Source organism: Schistosoma haematobium, chromosome 2, assembly GCF_000699445.3.
Source record: "Schistosoma haematobium chromosome 2, whole genome shotgun sequence".
Classification (NCBI taxonomy): domain Eukaryota; kingdom Metazoa; phylum Platyhelminthes; class Trematoda; order Strigeidida; family Schistosomatidae; genus Schistosoma; species Schistosoma haematobium.
In genome coordinates, this window is record NC_067197.1 from 44955104 (window position 1) to 44978693 (window position 23590).

General features: G+C 38.4%; 1 protein-coding gene across 1 annotated transcript; it reads right to left on the minus strand.

The window, feature by feature from the left end:
- Positions 1 to 17: 17 nt before the first annotated feature.
- Positions 18 to 23590, minus strand: SMU1_4 (Serine/threonine-protein kinase smu1). Its single transcript, XM_051215338.1, has 10 exons — positions 23511 to 23590; positions 23410 to 23476; positions 21703 to 21846; positions 21247 to 21669; positions 18548 to 18688; positions 14994 to 15217; positions 9002 to 9170; positions 6158 to 6283; positions 3842 to 3997; positions 18 to 208 (listed from the first exon to the last, which is right to left on the minus strand). Exons 6-10 carry the CDS (start codon positions 15206 to 15208, stop codon positions 110 to 112), a joined length of 765 nt encoding a protein of 254 aa, XP_051068552.1. The 5' UTR covers positions 15209 to 15217; positions 18548 to 18688; positions 21247 to 21669; positions 21703 to 21846; positions 23410 to 23476; positions 23511 to 23590; the 3' UTR covers positions 18 to 109.

Sequence of the window (23590 nt, forward strand, 5' to 3'; positions counted from 1 at the left end):
ATCATAAGATGGACAAATGGTAGTGTGTGAAGTAAGTTTTTTTATATTTTTGTTTGAAAAAACTAAAAAAAAAATTTGTACAAGAGAAAACACTCTTTTAAACGATAAATTAAGGTTTCCAAAGTTTTAATAAACCATCTTCTGCATATGTTGCTAATAAATTCTGATGTGGATGATGAGCACATCCAATAATACTTTTATCATGAACCTAAAAGTATAAAGAAAATAAATAATTGTAAATATATCGTATTATATATAGGTGCGACTATGAACAATCACCACGATTCTATACTAACATATTGTTTAGTTTCGAGAGGAAATTCCCGGAAGTTCTAATGAAAAGCTATGACCCGTGGAGTTCAGCTTTGTTGTATATGAGGAAGGTACCCACCGAAGACAATGGAAGATGGTTGCACAGTATCGTGAATTGATTAAAGTTATACTTGTACACCATTGGATCCCAATTCAGTGGTTTACATGTTAAGCGTTTATTCACGAGACCGAAAGTTCTTAGTTTGATTCATGGATGCGGGTGAGTCCTATGCTAGGACGAAATAGCTGTTCAACGCTTCTTGTCTCTCTCAGTGCTTTTCTTTGACAAAAACCCTAGAGGCTCTTTCCATTGATGTATGCTGTGTCTCCGAAACACGCATACAGGATTCCAGTGTGGTCATTCACTTGACCTCACCTCGGCAAAACGGAGAGCCAACGAGATACACCCTACGTGTATCTGGTGACCCGATGGCCAGTTCTCGTGGACTGGCAGGTGTAGGCATAGCACAAAGCACGAGGGCGGAACAAGCACTGCTAGAGTGCATCCCCGTCAACAGTCGTCTATGTGCTGTCCGGCTAAACGGCTTCGTAAGAACTCGGAAGGATAGGGACACACGTCGTTGCCTTTTCGTCGTTTCTGCCTACGCTCCCACTGACAGCAGCTCAGATGATGTGAAAGATGAATTTTACAGAAAGCTTTCTGAACTTCTTCAGAAAGCTAAACGCTCAGACATAGTACTCATAGGGGGTGTCTTTAATGCTCAGATAGGTAGCTTAAACCAAACAGAAAGGCATTTAGGTGGATATTTTAGTATTCCGGCACAGCGAACAGATAATGGTGACCGTCTGCTGTCACTGTGCTCAGACAATCGCTTGTTTTTAGCAAACACAAATTTTAAACATAAGGAGAGACATCGTCTAACATGGCGACCCCCTACACCAAACCAACGATGGACTCAAATAGACTATATTGCCATCAGTCATCGTTGGAGAGGGTCGGTAGAAGATTGTTGCTCATTCTGGAGTACCTGCTTGGACTCCGACCATGCCCTGTTACGGGCACGCATCTGCTTGCGCCTCACTGGACGCAAAAAGCCACATTAAAAAGACCCATTAGAACTGAGTTGAGTAACGAGAAAACCAAAAATAGGTTCCAAGAACAACTGAGTTCACAATTAGGTAGTTCTGAAGACGAGGCTGACCCAGATGTTGCTTGGAAAGATATACAAGCAGCTGTGGAAACAGCAGTGAAATCTGTTAGTGACTTAAACCACAGAGTTTCAAAAAACCAGTGGATTTCTTCAAAGTCTATCACACCGATGGATTCTCGCAAACTCGTCCCATCAGGTTCCGAACATGATGAAGAGCGACAACAAATCAGATCTAGGTTAAGAAAAAGTCTAAGAAACGACCGTGAGCAGTGGTGGGCAACAAAAGCAAAAGAGATGGAAAAGGCGGCGACTATAGGGAACACAAGACAGCTTTACAGACTAATAAAAGAAACTGGGATCAATAAGTCAAGTGTAAGTGAGATTATATCGGAAAAAGACGATACTCTCATCTGCTCCCAGTCCAGACGTTTAGAACGATGGGCGGAACATTTCAGAGAACAGTTCAACTGGCCTTCAGCGACTCTACAACTACCCTCCATTCCCAGACAGCGTGAATGGAACATTGATGTAGGTCCCCCAACTCTCGCTGAAGTTCAAAAGGCTATAGTTGGTCTGAAACGAGGAAGGGCAGCTGGTCCAGATGGACTGGCCCCAGAGGTGTTTAAGGATGGTGGTCCAATTTCAGCGATTAGGTTGACTAATATTTTAGCTTAGATCTGGGAGTTACACGTTATTCCATCTAACTGGTCACAATCACTTATCGTCCCAATATATAAGAAAGGGTCAAAATCATCCTGTGACTACCATAGAAGGATTAGTTTAACTAATATCGCATCTAAAATACTAGCCTCGATAATTATCAGACGCCTAAGACTCGTGAACTGCAAACACGAGAGAACCAAGCTGGCTTTAGACCTGGTCGTGACTGCATCGACCACATATTCACCATTCGTCAGATTCTAGAACACAGGCATACTTATCGGCGTCCGACAATGGTGGTCTTTCTCGACTTAAAAGCAGCATTTGACTCTGTAGACCGCGAGATTCTGTGGCAGTGTATGTCATTGAAAGGCGTACCCCAGAAGTACGTAAACCTTGTGAAGGCTCTTTACTCCAACACTACTAGTCGAGTCAGAGCTTATGGCGAACTGTCATATGCTTTTGCAACCTCAAGTGGTGTCCGTCAAGGCTGTCCACTTTCTCCATTTTTGTTTAACTTCATCATAGATCTATTGATGGAAATAACGTTTTTGTCTAATGAGTTCTCGGGTATTGATCTCCATCCAGGAGGTCCACTTATCGACTTAGAATACGCAGACGACATAATCCTGTTTGGTGAAGACGCTGACAAAATGCAGAGTCTTCTGGTAGCACTAAGCAACAATGCCAGAATGTTTAGAATGCGCTTCTCTCCCTCTAAATGCAAGTTGTTGCTTCAGGACTGGCCTCCTTTAACACCTGAACTAAGGATAGGGAGTGAAGTAGTCGAACGCGTCGACAACTTCACTTATCTTGGAAGTCTGATCAGCCCTAATGGGTTGGTATCGGACGAAATCTCAGCACGGATTCGAAAAGCTCGTTTGGCTTTTGCCAACTTACGTCACCTTTGGCGAAGGCGAGATACCCGTCTATCAATAAAAGGACGAGTATACTGCGCGGCAGTCCGTTCTGTTTTAATTTACGGCAGCGAAACATGGCCATTAAGAGTAGAAGACACTCGTAAGCTACTAATATTTGACCACAGATGCCTTAGAAATATTGCTGGTGTCTGCTGGGATCACCGGGTAAGTAATAGTGAGGTTAAACGCAGGGTATTAGGTAATGATGATAAATCAGTTGATCAGTTTGTGAATCTTTATCGACTGAGATGGTTGGGTCATGTGTTACGTATGCCTGAACACCGATTACCACGACGCCCAATGCTGACTAATGTTGGAGATGGTTGGATGAAAGTTAAGAGCGGCCAAACCAAAACGTGTCATCAGTGCTTGAAGTCACTAACTTCTAGTCTGAGCCGTGTTGGTAGATGCAGACTCTTGGTGACATGGCTCAGAATCGATCACAATGGCGTCGGTGTATACACTCTCTGTCTTCCCTTAAACTAAGAGATTAAAATCACTTCATATCTTTTTTTCTACGAACCAATTCTTTTTTCTTGTACTATATCTCTATATGCAATCTTTCTTTTATATATTACCACCTTTGACCTAACCACTGCTATGAATCCGGTGTTCATCTTGTTGTGCTGATGAGGTATGGCAACCTGGACCGATGCACATATGTGCCTGGTCCTACGTTGTAGCTGACTGACTGACTCAGTGGTTTTCTAACTTAGGTTGATTAGTGATTTAGATAAAATTCTACAACTCTATGGTGTTATATTGACTAAACCTAAGTTTTTTTTTAAAAAAAACAACACTGTAGGTATTTGACAAGTAGCTTTTGAATTAACTTACATGTAAAGTATGCTCTAATTTTCCACCAGATCTAACACTGAAACAATACAATGACTGATCTTCAGCTACACAATAAATCCATTCACCTCGTCCACTAAATGTACAATCAACAATATCTCCATTTTCACGTTTATTATTAGTGAAACTTTGTACAACCTAAATATACAAAAAACAGTACCAAATATAAACATAACAATCACAGTTTATATAACAAATAATTAAAAAAAATGAGAGTAACACGTTTGTTAAGCTAACAGTTTCATAAAAATGGGTCAATCGAAAATGGTTATATTATAAATCAATATTTACATTTAGATTGATAAGTATATCTGAATAAATTATTCTCATATTGGATCGATAATCAACAGTAATTCTATCTTCCATTACAATTTTTGGTTAGTTCGATACATACAGTAACACTTTTACGATTAATCCCTGTCAAGTCCCCCCCGGCCATTTTGACAGATAATATTATCGACATTGTAACAAATCGTTTATTTCATTGTATCAGTAGAATTGCTATCATAACAAAGTAAATGTGTATATTTGGAAGCTTATAACAGCCTACGCATAATTCTGTCGCCCCCAAATGCCCTGGTATAGCCGAGAGTGGAGTGGGCTCGCCCTCCCTCTTGAAATGCTCTCATACGGCCACGCGTACACAACCTCTGACAGAGAAGTCCTACTCACTGCCTTCTCGTGGCGGGGGTGTGTTGCTTACGAAAATGAGGGGACGAAAAGCGAATGTCCGACTCTTTAACCGGATCCCGAACGAATGGTGCACATGGGCTGTAGTATCCTGCGGGAACAAATGGCGTATGAACCAATCGTTGGTCACCGGCTACCATGTGACTGCATTTCCTCACGATGCTCCACCGCCTTGTGGATCAGATTTTTAGGTCAAAGGCTCCGGGTGTGACGCCCTAAGTAAACAACCTGCTTTGGTCTGGGCACCCGGGCAGTATCACAGCCCTTACACAAAGTGTGGCGCATATATATTTGGTGCCCTCTTGTACCAATATTTATGTGTTCAAATAAATAAATAATAAAATCTGTCGGACTCAAATTTTGAACGTTTAAATATAGCTCGATGTATTATTCTGAATTCCTCATATATAAATATGCTTGTATTATAAAAACAAGCTGTACTTTGATTCAACGTGCCTTTATTTGATGTGACTACTAATTCACCTATGGATACGCTCGCATATAGATATATTCGCTTATCTGCTCCAAATCCGCTCGATGTGTTTTTAGCTTTGTGATCTGTACTATCCGCTAATAAACTGTAGTCGTCGCTTCTTATTGCCACCCTCTGATATCAAACACTACCATATTTATTCACTAGGTCATATCTCAGTGTCATATATTACATGATATGAAGAATGATGGGTGTTGATTTTATCTTGCTATTCTGATTTGGTATAGAAACTTGAGCTATCGTTAGATGTTAGGTTAATTGATACAGTCACAGCAGTGTCATATTTTTAATAGAGAGAGAGGTGCACAAAACCCTAATAGAAGACTTCATTACACTTTGTAGCAAACCTTCCTAAAGTGTGCATGTTTCATAGTATTTACGAATCCATACGGGGTATTTTGATTTTAACAATAGTTTATTAAAATGAACTGACTGGATACACAGCTTTGTAATATGGATACTTAGAAATCGTTATCGAACAAATAAGGTTATAAAGATGGTCTAATGAATAACATAAGTGTTTTAATAGAACTAGTTCTATGTGAAATGATTGTAGCTTTTTCTGAATAGTCTCATGAATGTATTTCAACTTTTCACTATTATCAAATTACTCGTAATTATACAAAGAGTTAGGATTGGACGGAATTTCTTACTATCTACAATTACAAACACATTATCAAACAATTTTATATTATCAGAAGGGGTTTTTGTGGGTATTATAGTAATTTCAATACTTGGGATCATGAGTCAATTGAAGCCACATCACCATAGAAAACCTGGTAGCTCTGGACGGCCGTCTCGTCCTATTTTGTGACTCATCAGCAGTGCACATTCAAAACCCCGCCTCGCGAGATTCGAACCCAGGACCTGCCGGTCTCGCGCGTGAAGGCTTGACGTACAGATCACTGAGCCGGTATCTAACGGCATTAATTTCTAACTTCACATGGTCTACGAAATTAAGCGAAACATCTCCCATTGTCTTCAGTGAGTTACTATCTCACAACAGACTTGTTTGAACTCTACCCCAGGTAATTTCATGGTGATCTAGTTTCGATTGAATCATGATCTCAACTAATGAAGTTTTGTATTAATCAAAACAGAATAATACGACTTACTTGACCTTGAGCATTCATTATAGCAACAGTATTTGAACGACTACCAACAAGAAAATGATCTGGATCTTGTGGGAACAAGATAATGGAGTGAATAGGTACTTCACGTCCAAGTAAGCTAGAAACAGTCTGTAAATGATCACGTTAAAAAAAGTTATATGCAAGGATAATATACATTGATAAAGATAACTAAACTAATCAAAAACTTTTAAAGTTCTATTACTAAAACATAAATAACTTGAGTCATTCAGTCAATTACAACATATAACCAGGCACATATATGCATCGGTCCAAGTTGCCATACCTCACTCATTAGCACAACAAGATGAACACCAAATTAATAGAAGTAGTTACTTCAATGATATTAACATATAAAAAAGATTGTGTATAATGATGTAATACAGGAAGAAAGAATTAGTTCGTAAAACGAAAGGTATAAAGTAATTTTAATCCCACGGCTTAAGGGAAGACAAAATGTGTATACACCTACGCCATTATGATCGATTCTGAAACATGTCACTTACAGTCTCCAACCATTGGTTACGATAGTCACGCGGACCCCAAACAAGTAATCTGCATCTACCAACATGGCTAAGACCAGAAGTTAGTGACTTCAAGCACTGATGACACGTTTTGGTTTGGCCGCTCTTAACTTTCTTCCAACCATCTCCAACATTAGTCAGCATTGGGCGTCGTGGTAATCGGTGTTCAGGCATACGTAACACGTGGCCCAACCATCTCAGTCGATAAAGATTCACAAACTGATCAACTGATTTACCATCATTCACTAACAGCTTGTATCTAACCTCACTACTACTTACCCGGTGATCCCAGTAGATGCGAGCAATATTTCTAAGGCATCTATGGTCAAATACTAGTAACTTACGAGTATCTTCTCTTCTTAATGGCCACGTTAAGGGGGTAGTGTAATGTGATATTCAGCATCAACTGACTGATATATTAACAGTAATAATGTTAAAATAATTTTTGTGAAGAGTAACTGGATTAGATACTTAGCCAATGATGTTAAATGGTTAGAGGAGATTTGAAGAAAATCGTAAAATCCGATTACATGCTGATTGGTAATAAGCAGCAAAGTATACATGTAATTTCACGGAGCCGAATACCTTTCTGTGAGTTCGAATTCGCATCATCCAGAAATACAATCTAATAGCAGGATATGATCCTAACAATTGGATACTTATAAGTAAATATACTGATTCTTCGATTTCTTCAACCAATCAGCGCCAGTACAAAAATCAAGAAGATTCTCATGTGTATTCTATATAAAGTTTAGTGATTTTAGTAATATGTCTTTTGTTCAAGGTTTATTGGAATACTTAATGTTTCCTCTCAATTCTTACTCTGATTTGAGACAAACAGAATGAAGTGTCCGATTAAGAAGGTACCATACAGTGATAACATAACGCAACAATGTTACCGATGAGTTATTCTACCCGTAGGACTGAGATATTTACACTAATCGGCAACCGAGTAGCGGTTAATACTTATTTATTTAGGTTTATGTAGCTGTGCAGTATTACTAGCCTGAACACAAAAAACTTATAACTTAAAGCAATGTATATAAAACTGTACTCAGTAAGTGATTTACGTGGCTCAGAATCACCCGCAGTGGCGCTGATATATTCAATGTTTATCTTACTACAGATATTGAGTTCTAGACTTCCATCAGGCACTCAGTTTTCGGATCATATTCCCAATATTTAGCCTTCTTCATTACCATTGTTGCTACCTTTTCAATTTATCCTTGTAATAATAATGTATTGTGGTAACTTCAACGAATGTGGATATATATACCAGATTCTACATTGAGGACGAATGAGTTACACTATTAATAACTTGTGACTAGAATTGTGCAACGTTTATTTATTAATCAACAATTAAACCTATTCAATTACTTAGATAATAGTGTGGTATGTGTTACTGATATCGACAGATATAAGTAGTTTGTATCAACAATCGAAATGCCCAAAAGGAGGAGGTTAAGAAGATCAAAGAAAAGAGGACGAGAACAGACAATGATTAGTGTGGAATCGAAAAAAATAATGAAGTCTGAGACGATTAACTGATATTTGCAGAATAAATAATCAAGGTTGAGATAATTGATTGACATTTCGCAAATGAAGTATTTACTGTATTGTACTCAAATACATTTATACAGATATGGCTTAGGCTATCAGTCAATGTTATAACTTCTCTTATTACAACCCAGCTATTTCTATTGCTTAGTATTCTTGGACATCAGTTCACTCGACAAATTTCCAAATCAGAATACGGTTGAACAGGAAATAAATTATATTCCAAATAACAAAGGTAGACGGAAGTAAGAAACACAATAAGAGAAACATTAGTATATTTATAGTTTTTACATGAGAAGATTCTAGAGTTTTCTCAGAGTATCGAATAGCGCCGATTGAATAAGAAATGGCTAATCAGAGCGCACCAACACAATCGCGCACGGAACGTGCTTTAATCCAATCTATGTCCTGCTAACAGTCAATGAAGTTATTGACTGGTGCAATATCCTAAATTTCTCACCATATCTCTCCCCGATTTATTTACTTTGTATGTCAGACTTCACTACATATAGACGTTATGTTAATGCTTCAGAGATATCTACGATTAAATACTTGCAGCTTACAAATATTTCACTTAAAACAATGTTTCACAACCGTTTGAGTAATACAGGTTGAACTTCTGAGATCGATGGTTAATACATGGACAACTCACCTCAATAACCATTGGTGTAGCTTGGGAAACGTTAAAGTGTATACACAAAAATGCAACGACATAAATAATGGCAATGGTACAATAACGATAATTTACCTTAAAACTATTTATACATTCACCGCTACGATATGACCAAATCTTTACAGATCCATCAGAACTTCCACTAAGAAAATGGTCACCATCTGGTAAGAATACCAGACAATTTACAACTCCAGTATGACCAATAAATTCACGTAGCATTTTGCCTGATTTGACTGAATATGTTCTATGTTGAGGAAAGATACCAAAAAGCAAGTACATATGAATGATATAATGGACAAATTGTAAGTGAAAACAGACAAAGTACATAATATGCACCCAGTTACTAAGCACAAGTTCACGCACTTCGTTTTTAAAGAAACTGCTTATGTGATGTTTAGTTCAAATACTTGGTTGCTTAAACTGCAGAAGACAAAACGCTGTTGAAACCCGTGGTCCAGAAGTTGAAACTCAAGAGGTTTAACCACTAAGTCATAGCTCATAAGCATGAACCAAAAAATGACGAATTTGCTATTTTGAAGATAATTGTTATAACTTGAAAAAGCTGATTTTTCTTGATACAACCGCGTATAACTGAGCACTAGAACACCAAACCCTTCCAAGTCGCAATAAGAAGACAGAAGACTAACGAAGGAATATTATTCCAAACAGTGTCAAACATAGTACAAAATTATCAGGTATTTATAGTTTTTAGTGAGAACGAAATCATCATTACAGTCTTCCAATCCGCGTACAGGGGGTTATTAGCATTATCCAATGGGGAAGTTACACGTTGGAATTCTAGAACATTCTTCCGACAGGTGATTGGATGGAACGTCTTCGGCTCCCTCTGAGCCTCTTACAGCTTCCTCGAGTTCACCGGTGGTCCGTCGTCACACCTCCCCCCTTTAAAGTCCGTTGTGTAAGATTTTTTTCTTGGATCCACCTGAAGCTTGGGTGTCGCATTCCTCTTGCGGTCCATTACTCTCGAGGGTTGTACAGCTTTCTCTCTGCGTCGTTTGTCTTTTCGATATTCGCGCTCACGATGGTTCTTCTGAGATGAATCTACGAGCAATTGAAATGGAAGCCGGTTTTCTGTGACCATTGTACTATCATTTCTTTGCATTTGATTTATATGTCTTATGAATTTCCCGACATCTTTCCGGACTAGGTACAGCACATTTCCGATTCGACGTTCTATGACACCTGGTTCCCACTTCCTATTACCTTGATACGATCTGACAAGTACCTTTTCACCCACCTGGAAGCTACGATTGACCTTACGATTTTCATTCGTGGGTTTACTTGTCTTTCTGGGCGGCAACATACTGTTAAAAACTGTCCGGATTTTCCTTCCGAACATACACTCGGCCGGAGACTTTCCTTCTGGTACTGCCGGATTAGGGGTAACTCTGTAAGACATCAAGAACTTATTAATCACTTGTTCCGGGACACCCTCACCTCCCCCTTTGACCAGAGCTCTTTTAATTGTATCCACGAATCTTTCTGCCTGGCCATTCGACTGAGGATGGTATGGAGGAGATTGTAGATGCAATATGCCATTCTCGTTGCAGAAGCGTTTGAAGGCGGATGACATAAACTGAGTACCATTGTCGGTCACTAAGATCTCTGGAACCCCAAAACAGGCAAACAATCCTGACAATCTTCTTATGGTACTCTCTGAAGTCGTATTCGGCATGTCATATACTTCCGGCCATTTTGTGAAAGCATCTACAACAACTAAGTAATTCCTGCCTTGTATCGGTCCGGCGAAATCAGCATGTATTCTTTGCCAAGGCCCGTCCGGTTTAGGCCATGGTTGTGGCTCAGCTCTCGTTGGATTCTTTGCAGCCTCTTGACAGGACCAACAGCTGCGACATTTTTGCTCTATCTCATGGTCCATTGACGGCCAGTATGCATAGCTACGAGCTAGTGACTTCATTTTACTTATCCCCGGATGCCCGCTGTGGAACTGTTTAATGACTTGGTGTCGAAGATTTCTGGGGATAACGATACGATGGCCAAACATTATACATGAATCGACAACTGTTAATGACTCTCGTCGACGAAAGTATTGTAAGAGTTCTCCGTGTAATCTAGATGAAGGCCATTTATTGAGTATGCAATGGCGAACAATCTTTAATACATTATCCTTCTTGCTGGCCTTTTTAATGGCTTCAAATGTGACCGGGAGTCCGGAAACTGCGTCTGACAATATTTTGTGAACCTCGGCCTCGACATCTATAGCAGCTACAAGCACCTCTTTTTCTTGTTTTTCATGCAGACCAATCAATCTTGAGAGTGCATCTGCCTGTCCGAAATCCGTTGTTGGTTGATAATTTATCTTGAAATCATAACCCAGCAGTGTGGTAGCCCATCTCTGTAGCCGGTTTGCTGTATATACCGGGATGCCTTTTTTAGATCCAAAAACTGTCAGTAACGGTTTATGGTCTGTAAGTAAGGTGAACTGTCTGCCAAACAACATCTTGTGGAACTTTTTTACAGCAAATATAATCGCGAGGGCTTCTTTTTCTATTTGACTGTAGTTTCTTTCAGTCATAGTCAGAGATCTCGCAGCGTGAGCGATTGCTTTCTCAGAACCGTCAGGGTAGGCATGTGAAATTACTGCTCCAATTCCGTAGTTCGACGCATCTGCTGCGACTATAATTGGAAGATCGGGATCATAGTGTGTAAGGAGAAGGTTCGATGGTAGAAGCTGCTTCAGTTTTAGGAATGCTTCTTGGCATTCAGTTGACCAGAACCATTTAGTATCCTTTTTCAATAAGCAATTAAGAGGAGCACGATGGCGATGCAGATCTGGCAGAAAAACTCCATAATGACTAACCATTCCCAAGAAAGAACGTAAAGTTGACACATCCGTCGGTGGAGGCATGGACTTAATGGCTTCGACATTTTCAGGATCAGGTTTTCTCCCGTTTTTATCAATTGTGAATCCCAAATACCGGACTTGCTCCATGTAAAAATCACATTTTTCGGCACGCACTCTTAATCCATAATCTGCTATGCGTCTGAGAACCGTATCCACTTTATTCTCTAAATCAGCATAGTCTGTACCCATGATCAATATATCACCGAGATAAGCCGCGGTACCAGGAATGTCTTGTAACATAGTGTCCATAACTTGTTGGAAGATTGAAGGGGCAGTCTTTACTCCAAAAGGAAGTCGGTTATATCGGAACAATCCCTTGTGAGTGTTTATTGTCAAGTAATGCTTACACTCATCCGCTACCGGAATCTGTAGATAAGCGTCTGATAGGTCTAATTTCGCAAAATACTTACCCCCATTCAGTTTCGCAAATAAATCCTCTGGTACCGGCAATGGGTATTGATGGGCTTCAAGCGCTTCATTTAATCCAGTCGAATAATCTGCACATAACCGGATACTTCCATTAGGCTTTTTAACAATCACTATTGGAGCTGCCCAATCAGAAAAGTTTACTGGTTCGATTATTCCACTTCTTTGCAGACGCTCTAATTCTTGTTCAACAATAGGTAGCGCTGCATAGGGTACCGGACGTTTTGGTCTGAAGACGGGGGTGACTCCCGGTTTAAGAATCAATAGTGCTTTAACCTTTTTGCATTCCCCCAACTCTTCCGTAAACACTTGACTGTGTCTTTCCAATACAACACTCTTCAGATCCTTTTCCACCGGTTTACTGGTTCTCACTGCGCTGCATATGTGGTTAATGGGGTGATTTGCTAATTGAAGTGCTTCTATCAAGTCTAGACCTAGCAAATCTAGTCCTGGATTCTGTGTAAGATATAAAGTTGCATTCGTTTTCGCATTTCCTTTCGAGACTATACAACAAACCTCTCCAACAATATTTAGTTTTCCTCCAGATGCGCTGTGAGCTAACTGGGTTGTTGGGAGCACCTGTGGTTTACCGATAAGATTCCAAGTTCTCCGACTAATAAGTGTGATGTCAGAAGCGGTGTCGAGTTGCAGGCGGGCACGCTTTTTATTTATATCCAAGTTTACATACTTTCTTTGGCGGCAAATTCGTGCTCGATTATGTGATACCAATATTTTGTTAGTTCGAGCACTAAATCTGTATTTCTTCGAGTAGGGTTTCAAAGAATGTCGTTTATGTGTTCTTTTTCTGCAGCAGTTTTCTTTATGTCCCTTGCGATGACACTTGCTACAACAATGTTCTTTATATGGGCAGAACCTTTTATAATGCCAACCACCACAAGACCAACATGGAGATGAAGGCTGATTATCTGTGTGCGATGCCTTTCTTGAGCAAGAATCGTTCTTTCCGCTTACAGCACGAACGTATGGCAACTGGCCATTATTTTCGACCATCGAAGTGTCATGCTTTAGGTTCACCAATCTCTGGCACTCTGCGGTTACTTCTTGTAGTGTCATATTCGGACATTGTTCAATTTTACTCAAAATTCTAGTTCTAATATCGGCATCTTCGGGAGATTGGAGGCTGCACACAAATACGAGACACTTAAACTGGTCTTCTGTCATTGCTGATAGTTTGAAACGCTCACATTCACGGTTTACTAAACCCGCATGTTTCACCCAGTCATCATCACCTGCTTTTGTCATCTTGAGACATTGATAACGAATATTAAACAAGGATGACTGTTCAGCAAAGATTTGCGACAAAATTTCAATCGTTGCATCAAAAGAAAAATCTCTTGGATTCTTTGGAAGGATAAAGTTACTGTAACGTTCATGTTCAACAGTTCCAAGTTTTCGCAAGAGTATTCTGACCTTAGCGGCGTCATCAAGTTTTTTGAGGTCGACCTTGAACAAATCTTCATATTTCTTGAACCAAGTTTCAAAAGTAATGCCAGCTGAACCATCAAAATTCAATTCATGGATAGAATTAACAATCTGGTCAACATGAGATTTGAAGGGATCATCTGTAACTTCTTTTTGATCCAGGTTCATTTTCTGAGTTAGCATCTCTATCATGCGCATCTGGAACTGTTCTTGACGTTCCAATAAGGCTTCAAATTGTTCCAGGGTAAATGACATATTGATACAATAACCCGTCGCCAGATGTTATAACTTGAAAAAGCTGATTTTTCTTGATACAACCGCGTATAACTGAGCACTAGAACACCAAACCCTTCCAAGTCGCAATAAGAAGACAGAAGACTAACGAAGGAATATTATTCCAAACAGTGTCAAACATAGTACAAAATTATCAGGTATTTATAGTTTTTAGTGAGAACGAAATCATCATTACAGTCTTCCAATCCGCGTACAGGGGGTTATTAGCATTATCCAATGGGGAAGTTACACGTTGGAATTCTAGAACATTCTTCCGACAGGTGATTGGATGGAACGTCTTCGGCTCCTTCTGAGCCTCTTACAGCTTCCTCGAGTTCACCGGTGGTCCGTCGTCACAATAATGATGCTTTCCATGTTTCAAACTAGTTCTAGAGACATTGTTCAACTCCATAGGTAGCGGTATTCATCAAAACTATGAGAATATTTAACAATAAGCATAAGATTGTTGGTATAGGTTTGATGATTGGTCAGATATGTCAAATATTGCGAAGATTAGATTGATATGTTTCAACAATGCCGGTAGGTGTGAAGTATCTATGGAATAGCCCATTGGGATCAGTGAATTTATCCAAAATCATTCATGATTTATATATTTGTGATCGTACTAGTGACAGGTATATATGTATATATACTTATTAGTTGTGTATACATTATTTGGTTTGGTATTATATTTCCTTTATCACTTCTCAGTCTGTGCACTTTAGATAATGGTTGCTCAAAAGCTTACTGTAACTGAATTAGATATTTCGGACCGTAACATTTATGAAGATTGTCTTTTGATGCCTCCTAGTTTAAGCAATTTCATTTGTTAGAAAGAAATACCTAGGGATTTAACGAATCCAAATGCTTTGTAAGATTGAGGATTTATGGTATCTTAACAGACTGCATAGATCGACGATAAGCCCCGTAGACTACAAAAGAAATTAGACGGTAACCATTTAGAAACAAATACGTCAGATCTACTTACAGAAAATATCAAAAACTTTCTTAATCTGACAATATATATATATCACTTACCTGATCATGTGATCAAAACTAGCTGTTAAAACATTTATATTATCTCGGGAAAATTGTATGGCAGTAACTCCTTTCTGATGGGCCTTTTCTATTCTTCGAATGCACTGACCATATTGGATACGCCATATTTTTACTAGACCATCACTTGAACCAGCTGCTAACAATTCCGAATCACGACTAAATGCTAAACATAGTACAGTGTCTTCCATCATCATAAATGTATCCTATGAAGGGTATAGTAAAACAAACACTACACTTAATAAGACGTTTAGATCGAATGTTGAAAAGATGTAAACCACACGAATTACAGATATTACTAGCAACAAAAATCAAGTCAAATAAAGTACTACTAATGAAAGTTAAAGGTAGTCACACCAAGACGTCGTATCAGTGTTCAAGAAATCATTGACTGTTGGACTGAGACGTGCAGCTAGTTACAGATTACTTGGTTAGGGTCTGCACGATTATCGTAACCAGTAGTTGTTGATATTGAATGATATATCACAGAATTTGTCACGATAGCACAGATACATTCACTATTTGTCTGGAAACACTTATACTTTTCATTCTCCACATCCATCCTTTCTTTCAAAGTCATCTTTTCTATTCCTGTTTCCCATTGCTCCTAATACTATTAATGCTTCTATTATTCTAACAATTGTCTTCAAAAAATACTGTTGTGTCAAGTGGGAACTTAAACTGATGCACGTATGCTTCAGTTCCTACGTTGACTATGACTGACTGACTTAACAAATGAATGCAACTCAGTAGTGGTTCTTGTAGACGTCTTTGAATCACAGCATTAATATGAAGCTAAGTGATAATTTTATACGGTTGCCTAGACTACATCAACCAAAAGTTTGTTCGAAAATAATTTGAAAGATTTTTTAAACACAATTTTCCTATAGATCACACTTTTACTATAATCCTCAACAGAATTATAAACTAACTTAATTTATCAGTATTACACAACTAAATACGTTTATGATCGTTAATACAGTCAAACAGAATATGATTACTGGCTTTCGATAAGTTTATTTATTTAAACACGTAAATATTGGTACAAGGAGGCACCAGATAGAAATGCGCCACATAAATCATTTGATTTGCGTGAGGGCTGAAATACTGCCAGGGTGCCCAAACCGAAGCAGATGGTTTTCTTAAGGGGCCACACCCGGAGCCTTCGACCTAAAATTCTGATCCACAAGGTAGTGGAGCAACGTTAAGAGATTCAGTCCCATGGTAGCAAGTGATCAACGATTGGTTCATACTCCATTTTTCCTTTAGGATACTGGAGCCCATGTACACCATTGGTTTGGAATCAGGGTTTTCCAATTCCCCAAGGTGGATCCTTTATATCCACTGACATTCGCTTTTCGTCCACTCAATTTTGTAAACAACACCATCACCACGAGGATGTAGCGAGTAGGACTTTCCTTGTAGTGGTTGTGTACATGTGGCCATTTGAGAGCACTTCGAGAGGGAGAACTAACTCTCCCCACTCTCGGCCGTACCAGGGCATTTGGGGGCAATATATATTAGTTAACCTTAGAATTTAATACACAAAAATAACAGTGATAATTGGATTCAAGAGAATGACAGAGTCAATCGATATGACAATATAAATATTACTACGGTTTTCAAAACATGTTAAAATTCAATAATTGATTTACAAAATGATGCTTTAAGTTTGACAGTTTATATCCACTGACAAAGTCACTGATTTAAGACAACTGTTCAAGATTAAAAATTACGAACGAATTTTTCACAAAAACTAAATGCAATACTTAGAGACATTTTTCAGGTGAATTACTAGGTATTCGCGAAATTACCATGAGATTATATTTCTAATGGATATGATCTATAGAGAGTAGATGATATATATATTCGAGAAGAAATCATAAACGGGAAACTATCACTTGTTCCGATGTTTTAAGACTTTATATTGTAACTTCTACAGCACAACAAAATTTAAAAGACCGAATCGAGAGGACGAAAAGCAAATGTTTGGCTCTTTAACTGGGTTGGTGGATACTGAGGACCCATCTAGGGAAGTTGGAAAACCCTGACTAAAAACCAATGGTGCAAATGGGCTACAGGATCCGAAGGAAACGAATGGTGTATGAACCTATCGTTGGTCACCAGCTACTATAAGAATGCATCTCCTTACGTTGCTCCGCTGTCTTGTGGATCAGACCTTTAGGTCAAAGGTTCCGGGTGTGACCCCCTAAGAAAACCACCTGCTTCGATTTGGGCACCCGGGCAGTATTTATTTATTTGGATACATAAATACTGGCACAAGAGGGAACCAGATACATATGCGCCACACTAATCAAATGATTTATGTGGCTCATATTTGTTTGGTGCCTCCTTGTACCAATGTTTATGTGTTAAAATAAAAATGAAAAAATAAGGCCAACAACCCACAATTATGTCTTTTTTAAGGCTTACTACTCTAGAAATTCTATCTAAGTCAGTGTAAACCACATTTTGTTATAAAAAATGCAAAATTAAGAGAGAAAAAGTGGTATACCAGGTTACGCAGAGGTAATTCATTTGGCTTTAATGGCCACGAATAATCTTAATTAATTAAGGTTACGTTTATCAGAAAGTTAGTTAAATAAGTTGTTTATCTGTACTATTATTTTCCTGCTAGAATTATATTCTCCAGAGTATTCGTGTTTATCAGATAATAATGTCTGCGGAGAGGTTTTCGTATGCATTTTTTAGTTTATTATGATATGGTCATAATCGAATTACACCTTTTACTAGTGGTGAAAGTTGCATAATACAAAACTTGGAAGAAAAGTAAGAATCACTTTGTTGTACTTATTGTCTTTCTATGACACTATATTATGTGGTATGTTTTACATATTTCGACATGGGTTCATAAACTTCAGGTATCGATATAAAAATCTATGAAATCACTGACAAGTGGACTGAGCCATGTTGGTAGGTGTAGACTACTTGGTTGAGGTCCGCGAGACGATAGCATCCGATGGTTAGAGATCTTGAATGACATGGCTCAAAATCGTCTGCAACGGCGCAGGTCCATTCACTTTTTGTGTTCTCTCAAATTCTAATCTTCTGAATTGTTTATTTCTCTTTTTTCTCTTTCCAAATTTATTTCACTGAATTATACTCCTTGAATAACATCTTCAAAGCCTAATGTTTCCGATTACTGCTTATAATTTTACTACCTCTACCACTACTGGATTTGAATAGACAATTGTATCTCTGTGCTAATGTGGTATGGTTCTACGTCACTGACTGACTGACTGGATATACTTGTTTGACAGTTAGTTACTTCGAAATTATTGAGTTAATTTAGCCTGCGAAGTCTTAAAACAGTTTTTCATCCGGCCAATCTTAAGTAACGTGGAACTTGACAAATATTTGCACTGGTCTAAATTGTTAAGCCATTTAACTAAAGCAATAAAAGTAGCTTATTTAGACAGTCGTATATACTTAGTATTGTAAGTAAATGATGTGAAAATAATACAATAAGTTTTTTTTCCAATAATAAAACTACATCCAAACAGAAATAAACATACTTGTGCTTGATACTTCAAATCTTTTCGTAATTTACCAGTTGTAAAATTCCATACTTCAATAAAACCATCCAAAGAACCAGATACTAAGAACTGTCCATCTGGACTAAATCTTGCACATTCTACATGACATTTTTGACCAACCTAGAGATTCAAATAAGACGAATTTATTTAATAACAGAAAATATGAATTTTTAGGAGGCACTCAAGAACCGAAAAAAGTGATCGACGCTAAAGATTATTCTACGGATTAAATTGACCCCTTTTGCTGCCAATCATTATTGTTTGGACTACCTAGATCGAAAGCTTAATCTAACATTGTTATAATCTCCTTCTTACGGTTATGACCCAGCTATTCCTATTGCTTAGTATTCTCTGACACCGATTCACTCGACAAGTCCCCAAATCAGAACACGGTTGAACAGGAAAGAGATTATATTCCAAATAGCAAGTCAGAAGCACAATAGGGAAAATGTCAGTATATTTATAGTTTTTTACATGAGAAGATTCTAGAGTATTCTCCAACTATCGACTAGTGCTGATTGGATAAGAATTAGCCAATCAGCGTGCACCAAAGCAATCATGCATTGAGCATGCTTTAATCTAGTCTATGTCCCGCTAACAAACGTAGACAAGTACGGTTGTGGAAACAGCAATTACACCTATTTGTGATTTGAACCAAAGGGTGGCAAAAAACCAGGTGACTATTGCCCTGATAGATTTTCGTAAACTTATTCCATCAAGCTCCGAACACGATGACGAGAGAACACAAATCAGATCTAGGTTAACCAAAATTCTAAGGAACGACCATGAGCAGCGGTGGGGAACGAAAGCGAGATAGAAAAGGGAGCTATTGTAGGTACCACCAGACATTTTTTCAGACTAATTGTTAGCGGGATATAGATTAGATTGAAGCATGCTCAATGCACGATTGAGTTGGCGCACGCTGATTGGCTAATTCTTATTCAGTCAACGCTAGTCGATACTCGGAGAATACTCTAGAAATCTTCTCATGTAAAAACTATAAATATACTAACGTTTTTCCTATTGTGCTTCTTACTTCCATCTAACCTTGTTATTTGGAATATAACCTCTTTCCTGTTCAACCGTATTCTGATTTGGGGATTTGTCGAGTGAATTGGTGTCGAGAATACTAAGCAATAGGAATAGCTGGGTCGTAATAAGAGAGAATTATAACACTAATAAAGGAAACCGAAATCAAGAAGTTAAATGTAAGTGAGATAATCTAGAAAAAAAGACGACACTTATCTACTCTCAGCCTAGACGTCTAGAAAGATCAGCGAAACAATTTAAGGAGCAGTTCAACTGGCCTTCCCGACCCTAGATCCAGTTCGGAAATCCATGTTCAATCTAGAACGAGGAAGAGCAGTTGGTCAAGATGGATTCATTCCAGAGGTCTTTAAGGATAGTGATCTAGTTTCAGCGATTACGTCGACTAATATTTTGGCCAAAATCTGGAAACTGGATGTAACTCCATGTGACTGGTCGCAGTCATTGACTGTCCCAATATATAAGAAATAATCTAAATCATCCTGTGATAACCACAGACAACGGGTTAGTTCGGCTAACATAACAACTAAAATACTAGCCTCAATAATTATCGGACGCCGGCCTAAGACTCGTGAACTACAAACACGAGAGACCCAAGCTGGCTTTAGACCTGGTCGTGACTGCATCGACCACATATTCACCATTCGCCAGGTTCTAGAACACAGGCATACTTGTCGGCGTCCGATAATGATAGTTTTTCTCGTCGTGAAAGCAGCATTTAACTCTGTAGACCGCGAGATTCTGTGGCAGTGTCTGTCATTGAAAGGCGTACCTCAGAAGTACATAAACCTTGTGGAGGCTCTTTACTCTAACACTACCAGTAGATTCAGAGGTTATGGAGAACTGTCATCTACTTTTGCAACCTCAAGCGGTGTCCATCAAGGCTGTTCACCATCTCCATTTTTGTTCAACTTCATCATAGACCTACTGATGGAAATAACGTTTTCGTCGACTGAATTTTCGGGCGGTGATCTCCTTCCAGGAATTTCACTAATTGACTTAGAATACGCAGATGACATAGTAGTGTTTGGTGAAGGCCATACTTTGAGCCATATATACTAATCAAGTGACAGTCTACCTTAATCAAAAATCTGATAAACTGAACTTGGAAACAATAATTAAGGAGGGTTTGGACTACTTCTCCGGACCTTTAATACAAGAAACAGAGCTAAGTAAATATATACATCAACCGTTTCACAATTAAGATATGGTCTTTACATGGAATAAACTGGAAGTACGCACTGAATAATGACTGATGAAACTGTTCAGACACCGAACATCTACATAGGTATCAGTAATCCGGAAAATAACCTGTAAAATCCAAGTGACTACTGAAAAAAAATTCTGGATGCCCAAAACTAAACATAGAAATAAGTAATGATAATTATAATGTGAAACAGCAAAGAAATAACTTTCATTCCAAGAGTATTACATAGTGCCACATAACGATATATAATGCTTACAACTGTCAAAAGTATTGGTACTTCAAGCGCTAACAAATGGTGACCAGTTTTGTTAAATTCAATAGACGGATTTATATTTCTTATACCTAAAGGTTTCCACTTAGTAAAGGTCAATAAAAGAAAGCGGAAATATATTTACAGATAAAGTGTAATATTAAAGTAACTTGCTCGAATAGTCACAGCTACTGTAGCTGGGGGTTTTTCGTCTTCCAGTTCTTTCAAGGCTGCTTTACCACGGAAAACATCAATTGCAGTACCAGGGGGAAGTAGGCCCTGATGTTGCTGCCATTTCAATGCTTGGCTTAAAAGTGCTCGAAGTCGTGAAGGTGCAACCACGTTAACATCTCCGGAAAGTGAGGCGGCTATGGCTTGTCGACGCTTTTCCTTGGACTGTCCTTCCAAATAAGCCTAAAAATAAATTTAAATAAGCAGAATTACTTCACGTGGATCGAAATACGATCGGGCCAACAGGTTCTCAAGATGTGCATACCTCTCAGGATATGCTTGTTTTAAAGCTATCATTGGATCAGTCTGACGTAATAAAGTTCTGGCAGCACCCAATTCACGTAGCTCGACTAACTCTATGACAATCTGTAAGAGATGAAAACCGGTGCATCAAGGTACCTGTTCGTACAAGTCCATGAGCTTATGATCAGGCAGTTTCAAGTTTTGTACGACTTGTAACACAGTATCCCAATGACCACTGGTAATCTCGGTCATAAATCCTTCAACTGAATCGACTGTGTTGAGTGATATGCCAGTTTCCTCCTAAAATAAATCGAATTAAAAATACGATGAAAAATGTTTGCACACAACTCTACTGATATGTAAGTTGAATCACCTAGTCATATGAAAAGCAGGACTTTGCACACATGTGCATCAGTTCAAGATGTCACACTTCACTAGATATACAATAGTATGAGTCGTAATACCATTAGTGGTAGGATATAACATTAGACAAAGATAATATGGTTCCAAAAATAAAAAGTGGATTAGGAGAATACAAAAAATTTCTAAGATAATTAAGAGACTCAAAACTTAGGGGCAGACGAGAGATGAATGTCCCTGTACCATTGCGAACGATCCTAAGCCGCGCCACATAATCTCCTTAAACACTACTCACGATAATAGCGCGTACCTCAACCAGGCAGTCTGCACCCATCCATATGGCTCGATCCAATAAGCAGCGATCCAATGAACCCGTTCGGATTGGCCAACCATAACTTTCTTCTAACTTACTACTACACTAACCATTATTGCACGTCGAGGCAGGTGATGATCGTAGATGTGAGATACACGTCCCAACCAAGTAATTCGATGAAGGCTCTGTACCACCTGCTCAATCGAGTTACCATTATTACCCGGTACTTTATGCTTAACTTTAGAATGATTTACTCGGTGGTATCGAAATAAGCGAGGAATGTTAAGAAGTCATCCTTGATTAAACACTAGTAGCCTATCAATATCCTCTATTTGCAAAGGTCACATTTATTCACTAAGACGTGGAAAACTGGTAAGCAGTGTTTGTGTCTGTTGTTTGGAGGATAGATATCATGTCTCGCATTATTATTATTATTATTATTATCATTACTATTTCACTCTCATACACTAACTTCTGTTCGTTGTTCTTTTATTATGCGCACTGTATCTCTTAACATCATTGTTGATGTGTGGCGCAGATGTATTTTGTGGCTTCTTGTACCGATGTTTATGTGTTTGAATAAACAAAAAAAACGGATATCTTGTCTACACCATTTGTGATATAAGTTGGTTAAAGAGCAAAACCACTTTGCTAATTATATGTACTTTAGGCTACTTTGTACAGTAAAATTTTACTGAGTTGATGAGTGTACTGCACGAGGTTTACTGACTTTTTTGGAACGTAACAGTGGGTAATTAAACGTTAGTCTTATTCGATGGTAAATAAACTTTTCTACAGAAGAAAATTTATCAATGACGAAGATGTTTCATATTGACGTTATTATCCAGACAGATTTATCGCAAACTCACGGATCAATAGACTGAAATAGTAAAAATCTGTTAGACTTAGTACAACCTTTAACTTATAAGAATTACGTACCATAGTACGTAATTCATCTCAAATTGTTCTATAGCTATGGCTATAAAGCGATGGAAACGCAACAATTACGAAACTGCAGAGTAACTCCTAGATACAAAAGTCGACCTACTATGAAGTGTAGACAGTTTCGCGCAGGTGATAAGTCTTCATTACAATGAAGTAAACAAAAATAGGCTAAACTGATTCAGACTATAAGCAATACTACTCAAATTAAGTCTAGCATCATATGGAGGACAAGTAAGCATACTTACCTGCAACACTTGTAGAGATTTTAGTAGATTACATTCTTTAAAATATTGTTCGATAAGTCGGACAACGCTGAAACCATTAAATTAGCGATAATTTAGCTTACTCTGCCGATTCTATCTCAATAGCCATTTCTTCGAAGCACGCGCTATCATCAGACAGAGGCCTATCAATAAACAATAACAC

Excerpts from the sequence above, each read along its gene's own strand:
- SMU1_4 (XM_051215338.1), bottom strand. The coding sequence starts at position 15,208 with ATGATGATGGAAGACACTGTACTATGTTTAGCATTTAGTCGTGATTCG. Across the intron at positions 9,171-14,993 it reads AGTTTTGATCACATGATCAG|AACATATTCAGTCAAATCAG; the intron begins GTAAGTGATATA and ends TCCTCAACATAG. Across the intron at positions 3,998-6,157 it reads TAATGAATGCTCAAGGTCAA|GTTGTACAAAGTTTCACTAA; the intron begins GTAAGTCGTATT and ends TTGTATATTTAG.